This window comes from Myotis yumanensis, unplaced genomic scaffold, assembly GCF_028538775.1.
Source record: "Myotis yumanensis isolate MYYU_CA2020_CCGP unplaced genomic scaffold, mMyoYum1.0.hap1 SCAF_17, whole genome shotgun sequence".
NCBI lineage: Eukaryota > Metazoa > Chordata > Mammalia > Chiroptera > Vespertilionidae > Myotis > Myotis yumanensis.
The window spans coordinates 11591068-11608104 of NW_027223768.1; the positions used below are offsets into that span (position 1 = coordinate 11591068).

General features: G+C 39.3%; 1 protein-coding gene across 5 annotated transcripts in view; it reads left to right on the forward strand.

Annotated features, from left to right (window-relative positions):
* Window positions 1-335: 335 nt before the first annotated feature.
* Window positions 336-17037, forward strand: part of SPAG17 (sperm associated antigen 17) — a 132543-nt gene continuing 115841 nt past the window's right edge. For all 5 annotated transcript variants that reach the window (XM_070396525.1, XM_070396526.1, XM_070396528.1 and 2 more), the window contains exon 1: window positions 336-533. In XM_070396525.1, coding sequence (XP_070252626.1) covers window positions 447-533 — 87 coding nt within the window. In that variant the 5' untranslated portion in view covers window positions 336-446. The remainder of the gene's footprint in view (window positions 534-17037) is intronic.

The window sequence follows — 17037 nt, forward strand, 5'->3', positions numbered from 1 at the left end:
GGAGGGGTCAGTTCTCCATTCCAGGTTATCCAGGATGGAAGAAATCTTGGTGGAGAAGACAAGGACAGGGTTCCAGGGGTTTTGAGTTTCTAGACAATGCCTCGTACTAGAGAAGGCTCCAAGAAGCAGCAGAGGGTCCTAGTGAGTAAGGAAAGCAGCCTGAGCAGCCCTCATCCTCTCCTCCCCTTGCCCAGGTCTCCTGCTGCAAAACTCTAAGATTTCACTAGAGGCGCTGGGAGTCCCACCTCCGAGCTGCCCCAGCCGGGAAACTCGGTTGCTATGGCGACAGAAGCGGTTGAACCGGTTTGGGGGACACTGAACCGGTTTGGGGACAGGAGTTGCAGGGGTTAAGAAACTGGCCGTTGTGGCTTCGGTTACTAGGGCAGCAGGGACGCTGGCTCTGGGCCTGATCCTAGTTTAGAGGCCAGTGCTCCACCGCCCTTTGCATGGCACCCAAGAAAGAGAAAGGTGGGCAGGCCAGCACCAATTCTAAGGCGTGGGAACCATCGCTCATCGCTGCGCACTTCAATCAGGTGAGCGGAGTCCCTGAGTCCTCCTGGCCCATCTGACCCTCCAGGCCACACAGCCGGCTCGTGCTCCCTTCCAGATGCCAGGGCCGCCCCTGGGAAAACCTGACCTGGTACCTCTCCCCAGGCCTGGTCCTTCCTGATCGCAAAACCCAGGGTCCCATCCGCAGGGAGTGTTTGACAGAGTGGGTGTTAAGGAAAAAAGAGGGGAGTCAGTGTGAGTTCAAACAGGGCCTGGAGGGGAAGAAGTGTCGCTGACACTCCGGGATCCTTCACCCCGATGGCTCTCCACGGTGTCCTGGAGTTGTCTTTATGAACTGTCACTTCCTCCTGACATCTCCTGGAGAACATCATCCTGTCAAGTCACTGTAGCCTGGCCTACTGTAAGGTTTTAATAAATGCTGGGTGAAAACTCACTCGTGCCATGCCTAAGATAACATAACTTATTCAGTACAAGTCAGCCTTCTACTCAATGCCTTTCTTATGTGATGCCCAGGTACCAGGATATCAGAGATTGGATGTAGTTTGAAGGCACTGCAGGAGCTCAGAGTGAAGAGAGATTGGTTGCTAGACTCATATGATGCTGCAGAGGCACCAGGCAATCTCTAACCCACCTGCCACATGAGTTGAAATTGCACTGCATCCCAGAACCCACTAGCTCCCACCCTCCTCCAGTGAGTTGGACAGCCCAATAGTTCTTGTCACCTGCCACTGGAAATACACTTCAACACTAACTTTATTCCAAGTCCAAGATAACATTTGGAAGGAGGAAGATTGATTTGGGAAATGCTAGCCTGCCATTCTAACATATTTTTTCCAATTGGAAAAAAATGTTTCTTTTATTTTTTCATGTGTGTGTACAGTTCAGTAGAGAGGTAATACTTGAAGGAAAAATATACCTAAAGACTTAATGATGGCTCTTATGAGAAATTTCTACCTATCTGTCCTTATTTTCCACTATAATTGTGTGTTTTTTCTCTATAAACAGTAATTCTGTTTGATACGTAATTCTACCTGATGAAGACTTTCATGAAAGTAAAGATACTGCTGATGCTGACATGGCATCATGTAATTTTTGGTGATTTCTGTAACTTTAGGAATAAAGGGTGTCAACTCAGTAATTCCCCTTTATAGTCTCAAGTTCTCAAAGATATTTTCCAAAATACCCTGTAAAAGCACCCTCTCTTTTGCTTTTCTAAGTCAACACTAGCCAACATAATTTTCCCCATTTTTCTTTGCAATTGTATAGGCCAAGTTTGGGCTGGAGGGAACATTTCTGCTTGAGTTATAAACTGCCGAACAACGGAGTGTGATGGAGGTGCTGACACTGCATTAGCTTCAGTGTTGCAAATAAGAAGCTATAATTTTCCTAGTTGAATGGAAAACCTAAAGGCACTATTTTTCCTTATGGCTTGAAAACCTGAAATAATATTCTGCCTTCTTGCTCCTGCTCAAACAATATAATTTCAATAAATCTTATATATTAATAGAAAGAATTTGAACTCAAAGTAATATGCAGTTTCAATTACAAAGAGTGAACTCCTTCAATTTGTTGGAATACATGTTTTTTTTATTGCAGGAGGATGACAACAGCGCTCCACCTCAGCTCGTATTTTTTTCTCATCTTGGTTTCATGTCTGAGCCAAGAGGAAAATTCCCAGATTAACCCAGCAGGCCAATGCCCAGAGGCATGCCCTAACCACCAATGTAATAGACTCTGAATTTGGTTTAAAGATGACTGGGGATGTGTGAATTCCTTACCCACTGGGGCTTAGCAAAGTGCTTCACACATAGTTAGTGCTCAAAAAATGTTATTGCTTCAGTTCTCAGAGATTTTCTCTTCATATAGTTGCTACTCCAGTATGTGGTGTGTGTGTTTGTGTGTGTTGGGAGGTGGAAGAAGGAGGTCCTATCTCCAAGTCTTCCATAAGCCAGATTTTAGAATTTACTGATTGAATAATTCAAATCAATAGTAATTTTGATCTCATGTTCATATTGAGTTATACTAGACTTTAAAGAAGTATCACAAATTTTTCTATCTTATCAAATGTGGTTTCTTCTTGACTAGGCATTTGCTTGATTGCTTTAGGTAGTTGACTGCTTTCAAAGTTCCTATAAAGTTTTAGGATGTTTCTCTTTCTTTCCCTTTCACTCTCTCTAAAATAAATAAAAACATATTCTCAGGTGAGGATTAAAAATAAATAAAAATAGCTGAACTATATGTTTCAATTGGAATTTTGTGTTATGGTCCGAACTTAAGTGTCATCATAGGGAAAAGGAATCTCACAATGTTAAGTGGTAGCATGATACCAACATAGAGAGTATGAGAGTATTCAGAAGCCAACTACAAGTCCTTTTTTTAAAATTTATTATTGACTTTTGTCCCCAAATGTCTTCTTCAGAATTCCAGGGTTTCCCAAAAGTTTGTTTGGGTTGATTTAGATATAACACAGATTGAGTTTCGTTTGGAATTTTGCTAATTTTAATTGTTAAATACTTTCATATTTTCAGATTAGCGGAGGATGGTTATTTTTTTTCATGTTTCTTAGTTTGAAGTCTTATTTTCATGTATACCAAAAAGGCAGCCATAACTTGTGAGACCCACCATTGGCATAGCAATTATACTTCCTTACTGTGACCCATCACAGAAAACATTAAAAAGTAACAGGGGGAGGGGAGGGGGGAAAGCGTGTGACAATCCACACCCCTTCACTTACCAGTCTCACTGTTCCAATGCACTAATTTCATTTTACAATGATAATGCCAGGCCCCTAATCCCCAATTTAAGGAACTAGACACTCTACTTCTTGATTTAAGCCTTCAATTCTTCTTTAACATAAATCTCTACATGTTTTTAAATATTTGAAAAATCTATTACAATATATTGATGTGTCCTTACTGAGATTCATGAGGTCTTTCCCCAATTTCTTTATTTTTATTATCAATGTGTTTCCTCTTTTCATAAAGGTAGTAATATTTACATCTTAGACACAAGCTGATACTATACATAGTAGGGCTTTTCTTCACAATACTCAGTAGTGGAGATTCCCAGGGCATCTAGCTAACCTGCTCCTTCTATAAAACTGAAGATCCAAGTATTTCAAGGTCTAGTGCAAAGATGTAGTGATTTAGCACATGAGGGGCCAGATAGTAGATTTTCTCACTAGTCCTTCCTTCCTCCTTAACAGAAGATTAAGTTATGATATGCAATTATAGCATTTTATATAAGCCTTGCAATCAAAGAAAATTTTACATATTTGATCTTATGTAAATCCCCAAAATAGTGTTATGAGGTAGGTATTATTAGAATAGAACAAGTTATTTAGGGAATGTATCATGAAAAGTTATTTGATTAGTACTTAAATTTGAGATCAAAGTGTTGCTTAAAACCAATAAATAAATATGGAAAGTGTACTGATTTTACCTGAAACTAGACTTTATCCATCTGTTTGTCATCCTCTGTCTCTCACAAACAACATTTAGAAGAGAGACAGGCTATAGCATTTTCTTTTTATTTCAACTTTTTGGCTTCTTTCTGAGATCATTTAAGCAGGACAAATAAAAATGTGAGTGTCTTGATTAGGAAAAAATTATTTTCCTATCTCTAAAAATAGTTCAGAAATGTGACTTCTTCTGCTACCTGGAGGTATGCTGCATTTTCTGGTCATGCCTGCCAAAACCTGGCTCATAAAAATCTTAGACCACCTCTGTCTTTCAAGTCTCCAGATGTGGCACTATAATTCTCACAGTCACTAAAGCTTATCTATGAGTCAGAGGTCATCTATGAATCATTCAGTCTGCCTCTAAGTCCTCTTGATTTTTCCTTTATCGTTTCTCACTGCAATCTGTTCTCTGTTCCCATGCCCCATTCTACCCCACGCCTTCATTTTTTTATTCCTGATGTTTTACATGAATCCTATAGCTATACTCATTATAGAAACATCTGTTCCTGTGTATAAAACCAATGAGCAACTTATTTTTCCTAAACACTTCTCACACCATGCTCACTCCCAGCTCACAGACTATCAATGACCACTGCAGTCTCAAGCTAATCATCCTGGCTTCTTCATCTTCTTTAATCTGGCCTCATCTAAGCATCAAATTGAATTGCTCCAGGCAAACAGTCTCCTCACTGTAGCACAGACATGTGAAGGAGGCAATGAGCTGCTAAAGACAGTCCTGGCAGACCTAGATACTGAATTCTGATTCTGAAATGTATAATAGGTGACTTAGAGCAACTTTCTTACCTTTTTTGAGCCTTATTTTCCTTCTGTCAATGGAGATAATAATATCCACCTCAAAGGCTTGCTATGAAGATGAAAAGCTCATCCCAGCAGATACATAAGATGACTGTGAAAGTGCCCTGAAAAGAACTGTGCAGATTCATTTCACTTCTCCCAGACACTTCACCTGCCAACTACGAGGCATTCAAGTGAAAGTTCTTTAAAATACTTAGTTGGTGGCCAGCATGGCTCAGTGGTTGAACAACATCGACCTATGATCCGGGAGGTCACGGTTTGATTCTTGGTTAAGGCACATGCCCCAGTTGAGGGCTTGATCCCTGGTGGGGGGCATGCAGGAGGCAGCTGCTCAATGGTTCTCATCATTGATATTTCTATCTCTCTCTCCCTCTTCCTTCCTCTCTGAAATCAATTTTAAAAAATACTTAGTTAATAGTTCCTCCTTCTTATACTGCAGTTGAGGAATAATATTTTTTTGGTATTAAATGTAGCTTAGTGACAACAGCTAAGTTGTGCACATTTGAAATAGAATTTCTTTGGAGTTCTTGAACAAAGCTTATAATTCCTATAAAGGTTTAGAATTGGATAAGGGTTCAAGATAGGTGTAGCTGAAATATTAATATCCAAAATATTTTATATATATAAAGCTTTTCTAGAATATATAGATACAAGGATGATAATAAACTGAATCTAAGCAGGTTTTTATGAAAAAAATGTTTAATTGAATTGAAGTGCTTTGAGCCATTATAAATGTAGTTTATCAAAAAGGGAAATACATTTTATTGGACAGAACCCTTGAACAATTTTGAGAGGCAGTGAAGGATTTTTCAACTTTTTTGATCTTAAACAGTAAGCTATTTCTCATGTTAATGTGTATTTAAGACTTACTGGAAATACTTATAATACGAGCTGAAGACTGATGTCTGGCAGCAAGCGTATTTCTGAAATTGGGTTGGTTTTTATTACTGTGTTTTCTGAAATATGCTTTCATTGATATTTACAAAACAAATTGCCAGTTCACACAAAGGTTGTTTTAATAAAAGCCAATGAAAACAACTGAGTTGCTAGGAGGAATGTTAAGAGGGAAATGGACTTTTCATAACCTCACATTATAATTTCTCTTTTTGGACAAAAGTGTATTATTTGAATGAGTTTGGAACCAAAGGGAATTAGCATGTTAAAATATCTACCTAGATATTACATGTGATCATTTTTATTAAAAATGAAAAATATTAAATATAAGTAAAATGTGTTGCCAATATAAGTTTGGCAACATCTGAGGAAAATGTTAGGTAAGAAATGGTGAATGTTAACCATGTTTCAGCTCTAGTTATAGAAATCATCAGTGGCTCCCAGTTACCCAAAAGACAAAATCCAAGATGTTCTGTCTGGTTTCACAGCCCTGCCTAATTTGGCCTTTCTCTGCTCATGCATCTTTATCTCATTCTATTCCAGTGTAATGCTCTCTGTAGTATCCCTAACACACACACTGACTATACCCACGAAGTTTCCTGACCTGAAGATCTCCCACCTCTATGTAACTCCTCCTCATTAAAAATCATCCCCTATATCTTCCAAAAAGGAGCTCAAGTCACACCATTCTGGCCCTCACTGACTTTTCTCCTTCCTAAGCTACTTCAGAGATTTTATCGTTAACACTATCTTTGTTTGAGCTGTGGCCCAACCGTTTCAGTGTTATATCTACTATATCTCTGCAAATCCTCGAGGGTAGCAAAAGATTAATATTTTTAATTCCCTCACTCCTGGTTACAGCACCTTAATAGTGATAGGCACATAGTGGCCTGCTGAATTAATTTCATTGGCTGTATTTACTGTCTTAACCTTCTGGCCTGTTTTCTCTCTTGAGCCCCAGAATTAGTCACAATCCATTGGTCCTCAGAACTTAAATTGAAGAAAATCTCAAAGCATTCGTTTTTGTAGCCATAAAACAGGGACAGTGGTCATACCTCCCCTTACAGATATTAAAAAGATTGTAAAGAGGAATTAAAGGCATCTAACACATAGTATCTCAGACTTCACACATCCAGACCCAAACCCCAGAATTCCCCCTTCACACCTGCTCTTCACCAAGTCTTCACCTTCTCATTGAATGGTGACACCATTCACCCAGCAAGTCACTAGTACCAAAAACATTGCATTCATTGTGTTCTCCTCCTTTTCTGCACCCCATAATCAATTTTTAGTAAATGCTATTGGTTCTAAAATCTATGTTCTTGGCATCACCTGTACTGTTACCCCCTAATCCAAGCCACCATCATTTCCTGCCTAAGCTACAGGTAGCTCATGAGCTTTGAAACTTCTCTTTCTCCTTTTCTTGCTGCCCTAGAGTCTTGTCACCATATAGCATCTGGAGTGGTTCTTTTAATTCATCTGACTTAGAGTAAAATCCAAATGCTCCATCATAACCTTTAGACTTTTAGGTCTTTTAAGACCCTGTGTGCGTGGGCCTCTGCCAACCACTCTGACTTCATCTCGTATCCCCTATCACTCCCCTTTCACTCTGTCTTTTGTAACCACACTGGCCTTTTTGCTGATCTTCAAATCTATCAGAAAGCACATTGCCACCTCAGAGCCGTTGCTCTTGCTGTGCCCTCTGCCCAGAATGACCCTTCCTGAGATAGCCACTCCCTCCCTTTCTTTAGGATTCTGTTCAGGTATCTCCTTCCCTGACCACCCAGTTAAATTATACCATCACCCTCTGTCCACCTACTTTGATTTGGTTCCTGACTTTCTACTTTACATTTATCTCATTATTGTCTGTTTCCCTCTATATGAGGGAAGTTCAGGAGGGCAGGAATTTATTTTGTTCTCTGATATATTGCCAGGACCTGACATATAGAGGGGCTCAGGTAACATTGCTGAAGGGAGGACTAGTAGGCACTCAATAAGGAGGAGCTGTTTAGTAATTAGAATTATTAATCAGTATGATTACTATATTTTTGGAATGGCATGAAAATCAAATAAAGTATATGGAAGAATGTGGGACTCTATTTAACCTGATGTAAAGATTTATTATTATAATAATTACTCTTTTATATATTTCCATATGGATTTTACACATGTTCTTCAAACACATGGTGGAAAAAAGGGGGAACATCTGTAATATTCCCAACAATAAAGATAAAAACAAAACAAACAAACAACAAAAGCCTACTATCCTGTTCATTGAAGTTAGAAATCATCCTTGTACCTTCTCTGCTAATATCAGATTGGCCAGGGATTCCTATTACTTCTCCCTCTCTATTTTAGTTTCATCTTTTCACCTCCCATAATCTAACACAAATACTCTTCTAACCTTCCTTCTTTTTGCCTTCACCCAGGGGTGAGAAATGGTTAGGGGGAGACTTGGACTTAGTGCAGATAGCTATGTTATGTGTGAAAGAGGATAGAGAGGGGAGGGGAGGAAGGGATTGAAAACTGGAGCAGGAGAGATGGGAGAATTGAAGGGACAAAGTGGTAAAAGAGGTCAAAGGAAAGTGGATCATTTTCTCTAGTACAAAAGCCCTAGAGAGAAGAGCTGGTTCTTAAGATTGGGGGAGAATGTATTGAGATGAAAATGTAAAAGGGGGAGGAAACCTAAGCAAGAAAGCCTTGCTCTTCTGAGATGCAACTCAAGCCACTGTGTAGACAGAAACTGGATAGTAGCAGACAGAGGACTCCTTCCACTGTTCTTCAGGTGGCATCTGCCATGAGACTTTTTCTAGGATACAGGGAGAGATGAGGTCTAGCCAAATGCCTATCACCTTACATTATAACTATTCATACATCTCTTTCCCCTACTGGACTGTGGGTCTTGAGAGCAGAGACTTCTTTCCATTACTTTTTTAAATGCAGAAAAGCACAAACGATAACAACAAGCACATGTGTGCCATCATTAAAGATTGAAAATTGCTAATTATTTTATTAAATAAACACTGTAAACAATTAAAAAGCACTTTGTCCCTACCCCCATTCTGCGTTCCATTCATTTTCTCTCCCTTCCCAGATGCAAACACTATCATGAATTTCATGTGTATCCTCTCTGCCTATGTATCTGTTAGTCTCTATTCATGAATAATACATAGTATTGTTTACTGTATGATTTCTAAAATTTACACAAATGGTTCCATGATTAAACTTATAAATTCTGCAACTTGTCTTTTTTAATTCAGTCTTATGTTTTGAAGTCTGTCCATGGTGAGTGAGATATACAGATTTAGTTCATTTCCTTTCATTGCTCTTATCTTATTCATCTTTGCTTTCTCCATTTCTAGGGTAATACATACAACATAGATTCCCAAATAGCAAACATTACTTCTTAGTGAATAAATTAGGGCAAATAATATAATAATAGAAATGGATACTTGGCTTTGTAGCTATGAAGTACTTTTACCTGTAATCTGTTTTCACCTTTATTTCTGTATTTTCTTCCCCAAGCTGATGCTGTTTAAGGATAGTGATTCTGTATAAGTACCGCGCGCTAACCGATTGCGCCACTGGAGCTCCTAAGGATAGTGATTCTGACTTATGCATATGCATTCTATTTCTAAGACCATTTCAATGTCTGGAACATAGTAACTCCTCAGTTAATATTGGGTGAGCGAATGAATGACTCTGCTGAATTATTTTGCTAAGGTCCAGATGCTGAGTACTTGAGTGTTTTCCCAACTCCATGTGGTTGGAATCAGGACTAATAATCAGGTTTTCTGATACTAAATCCAGTGCTCTATTCACTGCACCACTGAAAGAGCTATTGTAAGGACTGTATTAGGGAATCAGTAGGAGAAGAATAATTACAATGAATTACTGCCCTGATGTAACCAATAAATAGACTCCATGTACCTGAGTAATTGGAAAAAAATAATAACCATAGCCAGATCTATGGCTTGAAATTTATCATAATCATTAACTTGGAATATTTGGTCACATGGTTCTTAAATGAGGTTCATATTGTAAAGGAGATGTGTGAATTATGAGGGTGGACAGGATTGCAGGAGTGAAGGAATGAGCAGGAAGAAGTTTCACTCACATGGAACTGGGCTTGCTAAGGTCACTGGTTACCTTCTCACTGCTTTGACGACGTACACCACTCCCTCAGCTACAGAGACACCTTCCCTCCTGGCTTTCCTCCATCTCATCTTCTTTCTGCCTCCTAAGAAATCCTTCCCTAAAGTTATGACAGCTCAGAGGAAGTCTGAAGAAAATCACAAGCATTCTAGGAAAAGCATCTCAGGAACTGCCTCATCCACCCACCCACACTCTAATCAGCCCTCCTGCTAGGAGTGATTGATATAGATCAATACTTTTTACCCTTCACTTGTCAATGGGGGTCTTATTCTAACATCCTCATTCAGAGACAGTTCTCACCGCCTCTTGCCTTCTTGGAGCAGCTGGAAAGGTCAGCATCGCTACACAGAACCAGCTCTGGAGGCAGCACATCCTAACTCCCTTGATGGGCCAGTCAGAGCGACTGATATTAAGTAGCCTGCACAGGAAAAGGTCTTTTAAGGCAGTTATTTTGAAGTAACTTTGCTTACTTTCAAACTCCCTTAGTCATATTAAGATAATATTAAATCTTGAAAATGTATCTTAATTTTCATGTGGAAGATAGTAACTCAACACTTGGAGACTGGAGGAAGGCACAAGAAGGTCCCATGTCTGAGGAAGGAGTTGATGAAAGTGTTTAGCCTTTAATATCTGATGATGAAAAGAGATCTTTTTTTTGGGTGAGTCCCTGATTCCAATTTTACATTTGTGTAGCAATTAGCAGGACTCCTCTTGGCTTTGCTTGATCTTCTCTGTTGGAAAAATGTCTCTGATATGTAATATTTGTTTGAAAACCCAAAGAAGCTTGTTTCCTTTTGAGGTTTGCCTTACTGTTTATGTTCTGAAGTTCATTTTGGACCTCAGATTTTGCTCCGAGCAATAAAACTGGTTGGATTGCACTAACATAATGGAGCCCATAATTTTAGCCAGCTCGTGGGGGTGGGGAGATAGTTAAGGTGTGTAGTGGTTTCTGTGGTTTCTCTGTGGAGTAGAATTCCCTACAAAGCTTTTCCATGTGGTGTTTTAATAGCTGTCTTAAAACTCTCTGATGCATGGAGCAAACAGAATTAGGCTCATGTGCTGGGTTGGTGGGATGGGCCAAGGATTCTGAAACACGAAAGAAAAACAAAGAGCCTAACTTAGAGATTAACTTGTCCACAGAAGATCTTCAGGACATATCCAAATTCAAAATTACAGAAGTAATCACCTCTTTAACCCATTTTGCAGAATTTTCTAAGGGAAATTAGAATATTTTTGCATATGTTACTATTTCACCTTTGCATAAAGCTTTCAATACAAAATTAATCTAGATGCCTTTCAGCCACCTTTGGATGGTTGTATTATTACATCCACTTTTATAAATGACAAAACTGAGTCACAACGGTAGCCCCAAGGTCATTTGGCTAAGAAACTAAGTGGCAGACTTTTATATCACTTCAGAGTTCTGCATCTTTACACAAGAACTTCAGTACTTTTAATAAGGGATCACGTTTAGTATTTATGAGGACAAGGAAAAAAAGCCAGTGGTGTGTACATGCACAGTAAAGATGCTTTGAGACTGCTGAGTTCTCCTCAGTGAATATAAGACATTGAAGTGTTGTCTACTAGTAAGCATCCAAGGAATACACTCTTTCTTTAATTGAAATGCTTGGTGATTCAGAGACATGGTTCCTTTCAAAGTTCTGAATGTAGCTGATAAAATGCCACATACTTAGTTGGCGTTCCCATACTAAACATGTGTAAAAATTCTCTGTAATGTGTGGTTTTGGCTGCTAAGTTCAAGACACATTTATTGAATGCTACTCTATGTCAGGCACATGGGGAAACTGGAAGTTGTCTAGATGGGAGGATTCTAGGGGAGCCCTTTCCACTGCTCCAGCCCCCTGCCTAAAGTGTCATTTACAGAACAACCCTTTGAGTTAGTCCAGGAATCACTGGGATCCCTTTTAGAAAATGCAGATAGCATAGAGAGAAATAATAATTTTAAAAGTTTTTATTTTTCTCTTCACTAAAACTTTTGGGGATAGTTATTTATCCAGTTACCAAAATCAACTATTAAGGCCCTGAGCTGAATAGGAGGGGATGAGGGTAAATTTTATTCTACCCAGGAGAAAGAGGATCTGGATTCTGGAAAGTCCTGTAAGGGGTTTTAGGGGAGTCAGAACATAGCAAGCAGCAGGCCAGGGGGCCCACTTATATGAGAGAGGGGTGCTCTAAGGCTCTCTACCAAAAATAACTTCAATCACTTTGCTTTTGTTTTTAAGAACTAGCCCTACCTAACATCTGTATTTTATATCTAGGCCCATAAAATTAATCAGATTAATATTCACAATCCAAGTACCAAATATCTGATCCACTTTTTAATACTTTGAAGCCAAGTAAACAGGTCCTATTTCTAATGAAAATTCATCTGATGCCCAGTCCTCTGTGTGGCTCCTCAGAGTTCGCTTTCTCCTTTGTCAGCTCTGCACTTCTTTTTGGCTCTAATCAATGTCCTTTCATGTTGGTGATGGGTTGATTTCTCTGACAGACCTGCACCAGGTGCCACACTGTCACATTCTCTCCCAGAGCTCCAAAAATTATATACCTGTAGAATTTTAAATAAAAATCCCATGTTCATGATTTTTGCCCCTCTTCGAAGGACCTAAAGTATTTTAGAAATATATCAGTTAACAATAGTGTTACCAAAGAGAAAAGTATTTTACAAATTGACTGACCACCAGGGGGCAGCTCCTGTGATGAGCTTCTTCCCCCTGGTGGTCAGTATGCGTCATAGCGACCAGTCGTTCCACCATTCTGTTGATTTGCATATTAGGGTTTTATTATATAGGATAACATATAGGATAACGCTTTTAACCTATATTTCCAACTTATTTTACAGTTAGAATTCCTTTTTAACAAATGCAATTATAGCAGCAGCCAGTTATATGTAATAAAAATATTTCTTTTGCTGGCCAACAGCCCATACTAACACTCCTTTGCTTATGGAGATCCAAGACTCCTTTTGAAGGAAAAACCCAGTATGAGAAAGACGTTCACAAATCCCCTGTCCATTTGGCAGCACATCTACTTAACAAAAGGGCTATCCTTTCAGCAGAGTATTGCAATAAAGTACACGTTTGCATATCTGCACAGTTTTAAACAACTCTTAACAAAGCATGACTTCTTCATTGCATTGATTTTTCTTGAGGCTCTTACACAAATCTTCTCCAAACACAGGTGCTGACCACTATTGGTCAGCTCGTTGGGCTCAGGGGAGTCCTGAATAGAGGACTGTGGGGCTCCCATCCCGGGTCTTTCAGGGCCAAGGCAGCAGAGGAGAGCGTGCTGGCCTCCAGTTGCCTTCCCAGTACCTGTTGATGTTTGTGCTAATAGAAGGAAGCAATCTCCATCCTGTCACACCAAAGCTACTGTTCACTTGCTTTTGATAGGGTTGTTGTAATTATATTAGAATGTAGGAATGCCTAAATTAAATATGGAGAATTTACAATATATGAAAGAAAAATAGTTATCAATCTATGCTATGTCTCTGGGACAGTGGGCTTATATGAGACAGCCAGGTTGTCTGCATTTCCATGACTGCTTTCTTGCCTTAGGAGACCAGTATGTAAGTGTTTGGGTTCAGACGCCCTCCTGCCAGGCTTCAAATTAGGTGAGACTGGTAAAGTAAATAAAAGGTAATGGATTGTGTCCATACATGACTTCATTCCATCCTTTGAATGACTTTATCAATAACTACGAGAGGGCAAGACTCAGCAATAACATGTACAGTAGATGCCTCCTGGCAGCGAGAGCCAGCCCGACTTCCTGAGGTGTCTGAGGTGTGCCCGACTAAAGCCCTCTTCCTTCACCACTGGATACATCCAGGGAAGTTTTCCTAAAATGATTAATGTTTTCTTTCTCTAGGCTTATGCTACTAATTACAACCCAAACTTTTTGAACTTTCTTAAACAAACTCGCCCACAGGTAGGAGCACTGCGGGACTCTCGTGTGATGAATCAGGTTGTCCGCACCCTGCTTTCTTTCCTCCCCCAGGGTCAGCCTCTAGACTAAATTTCTCTTGCTGCCTGGTGAACTCAAATGTAAGGCTTTTGCTTAACTGCGTGTTGGTGGGATACAAGTGGAGGGGTGTTTTTAATAGTATTTTGCCATGTCTACTTGGTGTTTGATTTTTTTACAAATATTTTCCTATTTCTAAAACTGCTGCCAGTTAGTAGAGACTTGGACTCTACATTTATCCTAAACTACCAAGAGAAAGATTCAGAAATTAAATTTGCAGAGCAACATTTAATTAGACCCAGGAAACAATTTGCTCTTGGTTAGTGGAATGTTGTGCATTTCCTGGCATCTCGCTGCCCCCTAGTGCAGCTTGCCAGTGAGTGCATCCTTCACAGACAATCCGGGTTTGCATTGTTTCTGTCTGGTCAGTCCATTCGGGCGATGTGGTTAACACGAAGTCAGCACTCCAACCAAGTCCTCTGGGAGTCCTGTTTAGCCAAACAGCTCTAATTTCGGGAGCAGGAGTTTGGTGGGTGAGAGAGTGCAGAGGGGAAACTGAGCCTTAGCAGAACTCTTAGATCCCTTCTAGTGGAGAGATGTGGCCTGGCTCTGGCCCAGGTGAACTGCCTCAAGGTGACCCCAGGGGTCCCAGAAGTTTCAGTACAGTGCTGTGACTCAGAGGAGCAGGTCTTGTGTTCAGATGTGTTCTCCAGCAAAGTAACAAGACCACTGGGCTTCGAGAGAAGGAACCTCGGGAAATTTTCTTAACCTCTTTGAGTCTTGGTAAAACTGTCATTTATAAAAGAGCAATCTTATGGTGTTTAAAAGATTTAATAATCTATTTTTGAAGGTTTTATGCACCTCGGTATGTGATATAAATCTTCATCTATTATGGTTACTGTGGCTAAAGTAGCCATTAGGTGCAATTTAAGGATTATAGAAAGGCATTCTGACCCCAAAGGCTTGCTCTCAAAATTGTTCTGAAATGATCACAAAATTACAAGCCAGTATGTGGTCTCCATGTGGTTTTTTGCCAAAATGACCTTTAACAAGATTTTTAACTTCGTAGGGCCTCTGTTTTGCCCATCTATAAAGTATTAATGCACCTATTTAAAGAGATTACTTAGGGATTTAATGAGATAACATATGCCTGGCACATGACATTTTTCAATAGTTGTTAGTTCCTTCCTCCTCCCTTCTCTTTTTCTGGTCTGAAATAGCGAACACCTGCCTTCAATGCCAGATACTGAGGGGTGGACGCTGAACTACAATGCCCTCTTCTGAATTATCTCCAAAAGAACTGAGAGGCAGCCCTTTCTTGTCACCACTGACATTCAAATATTGGCAAGAACATTTACAGTGGGAGTGGGACTAGGGATAGAAATGGTCATTAAAATCTTCAGAGATGGAAAGTGTGACTTCTAGGAAATTAATGGGATTGCCTGTTCAAGAGCCATATGGACTTTATCATAAGAATGAGAGATATTTTCCTCCTTTAATGATGATTATAGTTGCATATTTGACTGAGAGACAGACAAGAGAAAAGAAAGGTGTCTAAAAGGAAGTTCATTTGTGATAATGGAATTTTTTTCTAAAGCATGCATAATGAATATCATACCTGCTTTTCTGAATAAGAATATTTAAAAAGCAAATGCTCAGTCTTCCCAGGGCAAATTAGCAAACAGCAAAAAAGCAGGTTTTAAACTCAATATGACAGAGGGAATACAGAGCCTCACCCACATGCAGGCACACCGACACACATGCTCTTTGCAGGTAAAATACACATTTTTGTGCTCTTATGTGTAGTTTTTATTTTGGTGGTAGCATTGAAAATTGGGTGAGTATTGTTAGGAAGTTTCCATGGAGAGAAGTAAGAGAGTTTAATGATAATCACTGTTTGATGGTAAGGAAGAATTTGCACTAAGATCCTTTCTCCCACCTGTACCCTCGTTCTGTCATTACCCTGATAAAGAGGTGGAGAGAAGCCAGAGAGAACCACATACAATTAATGCATTTCATTTAAGTTGTGTAAAATCTTTTCAAATCATCTTAGACATTGTTTTGGAATTCAGCAAGGGGGAGTTACACTCTGTTTGAATCAAAACTCTAGAGTGGAGCTAGAGAGAAATGAATATGGACATGCCCAACCCCTTTATTTTATAAATGGCACCTTCTTTGTTTTATAAATGGGGAAACTAAGGCCTAGAGAGTGCACATAGCTATAGTGCCCTTCCTTATTATTCTCTCTTTCCTGATGTCTATATCCTGTCTACTTGATCCATCTCCCCATAAGACTGTTAGAGCCTGATTTGCATGTTGGTTCTTCCCTCAGCACAGCAGGGTATTTCAGTAAATTCTATTCTTAATCTCCTCCAGAGAATTGCTTCTTCCCCATAGAAATTATAATAGAGAGAAAGGGATTACTGAATAAGAATTTTGTCTTTAGTAAAATTGCTTTCAATCATTTAATGCAAAAATTCATGTCCCAGTATAATATTTTAGCCTATTTATTGGGAGTGGAAAGAACTCATGAATTAACAATGGGATTCTTATTTTAGATTAGGAGAAAAAGATGGGTTCTAGTTCTGTATTTTACAAATGCTTCAGAGATTGCATTTTTACCTCATATAAAAGTCCACTTGGCAACAAATTCAATATTATCCAATATTCAACAAATATTTCTTGAGCTCCTACTATGTTCCTAGAATTATTTAGAATCTTAGGATTCTATCAGCGACAAAATAAAGTTTTTGGCACTTGCGATTATATCTTAATGTATATTTTGTAACATATGAACCTAATGCTTTCCAACACCAAATTGGTTTTGGATAGCATTCTGGTGAAAGTGTGTCATTTTTAAAAGTTGTCTTCCTTAAAATAAAAGACCTACTTTCTCAAGAAAATTGTATTTTTGTCAAGTGGCATGAAATTTGGCACAATACTGCCGCCTGGCGGCTACTTGAATCAGGAACCCACATAAGCTGCATAAAGTCAACTGTTTTATTTGTAAATTTATTTTTATTGTTGAAAGTATTACAGATGTTCCCTTTTTCCCACCATTGGCCTCTTCCACCCTGCTCTCATACCCTACCCCAGGCCTTTCCCGCACTATTGTCTGTCCATGGGCTATGCATATCCTATATAATCCTATATAATAAAGAGCTAATATGCTAATTAGACCAAACAGCAGAACAACCGTCCAGACATTCTTCTGGACGACGTTC